The following is a 4,474-nucleotide window of genomic DNA, read 5'->3' on the forward strand; positions in this document are numbered from 1 at the left end:
TGAAGATAAATTTAACGTGTCCCTTTTTGTTTGTCATCAAAGAGTAACGATTTCCATTCAAGCTGAGAATCCTGCTCAACAATTCTTCACAATGCTGTCAGACAGCGTTAAGTGAGTTCGAAGGAAGGCATTGTTGGATTAGCTTTAAAATGCCACATGATTTTAATAGTTTATGTGATGTTTTGTGTCTCCAGTAACAGGAGCTGGGATGGGATTTATGGGATGGAATGTGAAACAATCTCACTTCTAGTGCAGAACAGCAGTCAGCTCTTGGGTTTATTTCACCAACTGGACAATCAGAACAACGGGATAAGTGAGCACATTCTTAAACTCCTGTCTGACTTTGGTCTGAGTCACGACGTAGATGCAGGTGTTACTGCAGGAACTGAGCATTTGCAGTATCGGCCCGATGTATCCTAAGCCGCCTGGAAGGTGATTGCCGAAGTATTGATCAGTGAAGTAATTTAACACAATTCGTTCGTGGATAGTGGACACAGCTTGTGTCATCCACAACAGTATGAAACTTGCAGATATGCTGAAGAGCAGAACGATGGACTTCTTGCGGTTCTCCATCTCTGTATCCTTGTGATTCTCCCGATCACGCTTCCCCCGGAGCCCCCTGCGCACTCGACTCGCCAGCAAAATATGTCTGACCGTCAGGGCGTTGAGAAGCAGAATCAGCACGAACGGGAGCAGTGGAGTTAACGCACGATGAAAGTAGTCGAATGCTTTCCACTGGGGTGAGGTATAGTAGCTCAACCTCACCATGCAATTTATCGGCATGGAAAAAAAATAGAAAACTTTATATCGAAAATACCAAGGGATGTTCTTCAAACAGCTCAACGCACTCACTGTTGCGAGAACCACAGCCGCTGTTCTCGCGGTGCAATATTTCGTTTTCAGCTTCTGGCAACAAATGGCCACAAATCGATCAAAGGTGAAAGTGACAGTGAACCAGACAGAACAGTCTGTGGCTGCATGAGTGAGGCAGTCACCGAGGCCACACATGGTAATGCTGTTTCTGAATATATTAATGAAATAAAGAGTGACAATCCGGTCCAGAATCACAGCAGTGAGGATAACGGTTAGATCAGCCGCTGCCATGGACACCAGGTAACAGGAAATACATCGAGTCAGACCACACTTTCGCCGGGATAAGATTAGGATCACCAGCAGGTTAACTGGGAGAAATAGAACAAAGAAGGTCAAGAAAATCACTCATCAGATTGACAGCAAAGATTGCACAGGATTTTGAGAGAAATTTATATTGAGCTTACTGTGTTCAGCAAATTGAGACCGAACCCCAGACCTGGGCAGTGCAATCAAATGGAGACTGATCCCCACACCTGGACAGTGCCATCAAATGGAGACTGAACTCCAGACCTGGGCAGTGCCATAAAATGGAGATTGAAGCCCAGACCTGGACAGTGCCATCAACTGAAGACTGATCCCCAGACCTGGACAGTGCCATCAAATGGAGACTGAACTCCAGACCTGGGCAGTGCCATGAAATGGAGCCTGTTCATCAGACCTGGATAGTGCGATCAAATGGAGACTGATCCCCAGACTTGGACTTTGCCGTCAAATGGAGACTGAAAACCAGAGCTGGGCAGTGCCATGAAATGGAGACAAATTTAGTAATAAAGAGATTGGCAGAGTATTCGAAAATATAAGTCACCTGTCCACCAGAATGAGTGAGTGAATGGATAATGTAAGGCAGGGTGGGGCCAAATCACTAAACACCTTGTGGAGGCTGAGGGCATTGCTGAGGTTCGAAATGCATACTTTCCATCCATCTTCACTAAAGAAGAGGATGTTGACAGAGTCACAGAAAAAGAGGCGGCTTTAGATAAATTGTATAGGATAGACTTAGATGAAGACCATTTTTGCTCAGGGAGGTAGGGGTGGAATCAGAGATCTACCATTTGCAGATGTAACTGTCCATGATATTATTGATAGGAGTGACCATTGCACAGTCCTTGTGGAGGCGAAGTCCCGTATTCAAACTGAGGATACCGTCCATCGTGTTGTGTGGCACTACCATCATGCTAAATGGGATAGATTCAGAACAGATCTGCAGCTCAAATCTGGGCATCCATGAGGCGCTGTGGGCCATCAACAGCAGCAGAATTGTATTCCAGCACAATCTGTATCCACATGGTCCGGCATTTTCCTCACTCTATCATTACCAACAATCCAGTGGTTCAAACCTGCTTCAATGAGCAGTGGAGAAGAGCAGGCCAGGAGCAGCACCAGGCGTACCTAAAAATGAGGTGCCTGTCTGGTGAAGTTACAACACATGACTACATGCATTCTAAACATTCGAACCAGCTTGCTTTCGACAGAGCTAAGCGGGCCCAAAACCAACAGATCAGATGAAAGCTCTGCAGTCCTGCCACATCCAGTCGTGAATGGTGCTGGACAATTAGACAACTAACGGGAAGAGGAGGCTGTGTGAACATCCTTATCCTCAATGAAGGCAGAGTCCAGCAGGGAGTGCAAAAGACAAGGCTGAAGCGTTTGCAATCATTTTCAGTTAGAAGTGCCGAGTGGATGATCCATCCAGGCCTCCTCCTGATATCAGAGGAACATAGGAATATAGGAACAGGAGTAGGCCATTCAGCCCCTCGAGCCTGCTCCGCCATTTGATAAGATCATAGCTGATCTTTGATCTAACTCCATATACCTGCCTTTGGCCCATATCCTTTGATACCTTTGGTTGCCAAAAAGCTATCTATCTCAAATTTAAATTTAGCAATTGAGCTAGCACCAATTGCCGTTTGTGGAAGAGAGTTCCAAACTTCTACCACCCGTTGTGTGTAGAAATGTTTTCTAATCTCACTCCTGAAAGGTCTGGCTCTAATTTTTCGACTGTGCCCATTGCTCCGAGAATCCCAAACGAGCGGAAATCGTTTCTCTCTATCCAACCTATCTGTTCCACTTATTATCTTATAAACTTCCATCAGATCACCCCTTAACCTTCTAAACTCTCGAGAATACAACCCCAATTTGTGTAATCTCTCCTTGTAACTTAACCCTTGAAGTCCAAGTATCATTCTAGTAAACCTACGCTCTCCCTCCAAGGCCAATATGTCCTTCCGAAGGTGCGGTGCCCAGAACTGTTCACAGTACTCCAGGTGCGGTCTAACCAGGGTTTTGTATAGTTGCAGGATAACTTCTGCCCCCTTGTACTCTCGTCCTCCAGAATTGAAGGCCAGCATTCCATTTGCCTTCTTGATTATTTTCTGCATCTGTTCATGACACTTCAATGATCTATTTACCTGAACCCCGAAGTCCATTTGGACATCCACTGTTTTAACATTTTACCATTTAGAAAGTACGCTGTTCTACCTTTTTTGATCCAAAGTGGATGACCTCACATTTGCCGACATTGAATTCCATTTGCCACAGTTTTGCCCATTCACCTAATCTATCAATATCGCATTGTAATTTTATGTTTTACTCTACACTGCTTGCAATGCCACCAATCTTTGTGTCATCGGAAAACTGAGATGTGAGACATTTAATGCCTTCATCTAAGTCGTTAATAAATATTGTGTATAATTGAGGCCCCAAGACAGATCCCTGCGGGACTCCACTCGTCACATCCTGCCGTTATTCGTAATCTCTTTCGCCTTTCGCTCTGCCAACTTCCTATCCAATCCGTACGTTTCCCTCGAATCCATGGGCTTCGATCTTAGCTAACAGTCTCTTATGTTGGACTTTAACTAATGCCTTCTGGAAGTCCATTTAAATAACATCGATTGTCATTACCCTTCACTACTTCACTCACCTCTTCAAATAATTCAATCAGGTTTGTCAGGCACGACCTACCTTTCTCAAATCCACGCTGGCTCTCTCTGATTAACTGGAAATTTTCGAGGTGTTCAGTCGCCCTATCCTTAATTTTAGACTCCAGCATTTTCCCCACTTCAGATGTTAGGCTAACTGGTCTATAATTCCATGGTTTCCCTCACTCTCCTTTCTTGAAAAGCGGAGTGACGTGCAATTTTCCAATCTAGAGCGACAGATCCTGAATCTTGGGAAATTTGAAAGGTTATAGTTCGGGCACCTGCAATGTGCTCACCGACTTCCTTTAAAACCCTGGGATGGAAACCATCTCGTCCTGGGGATTTGTCATTCTTTAGTGCTATTATTTTCTTCATTACTGTTGCTTTACTTATGTTAATTTTATTGAGTCCTTGTCCCCGATTCAATATTATTTTTCTTGGGATTTCCGGCATGCTATCCTCTGTTTCTGCTGTCAATACTGACGCAAAGTAATAATTCAACATGTCTGCCATTTCCCAATTGTCAATGACAATATTCCCACTTTCAGTTTTTAAGTCGTCAACGCTGCTTCTGACCACCCTCTTTTTCCTAATATAACTATAAACGTTCTTCGTATTGGTTTAGATATCCCTTGCAAGTTTGTTTTCATACTATCCTTTTGCAACTCTTACGATCTGTTCTG

At 44.1% G+C, this 4,474-nt stretch overlaps 1 protein-coding gene across 1 annotated transcript; it reads right to left on the reverse strand.

Annotated features, from left to right (window-relative positions):
* Positions 1 to 276: 276 nt before the first annotated feature.
* On the reverse strand, positions 277 to 3,922 carry LOC137306103 (G-protein coupled receptor 15-like). The gene is made up of 2 exons (XM_067975166.1): positions 3,835 to 3,922; positions 277 to 1,181 (listed from the first exon to the last, which is right to left on the reverse strand). The coding sequence occupies exons 1-2, from the start codon at positions 3,920 to 3,922 to the stop codon at positions 277 to 279; spliced, it is 993 nt and encodes a 330-aa protein (XP_067831267.1).
* Between the last annotated feature and the right edge of the window lie 552 nt (positions 3,923 to 4,474).

Source organism: Heptranchias perlo, chromosome 42 (assembly GCF_035084215.1).
Source record: "Heptranchias perlo isolate sHepPer1 chromosome 42, sHepPer1.hap1, whole genome shotgun sequence".
Taxonomy (NCBI): domain Eukaryota; kingdom Metazoa; phylum Chordata; class Chondrichthyes; order Hexanchiformes; family Hexanchidae; genus Heptranchias; species Heptranchias perlo.

Excerpts from the sequence above, each read along its gene's own strand:
- LOC137306103 (XM_067975166.1), bottom strand. The coding sequence starts at position 3,922 with ATGCTGGAGTCTAAAATTAAGGATAGGGCGACTGAACACCTCGAAAAT. Across the intron at positions 1,182-3,834 it reads CCAGCGTGGATTTGAGAAAG|TTAACCTGCTGGTGATCCTA; the intron begins GTAGGTCGTGCC and ends TATTTCTCCCAG.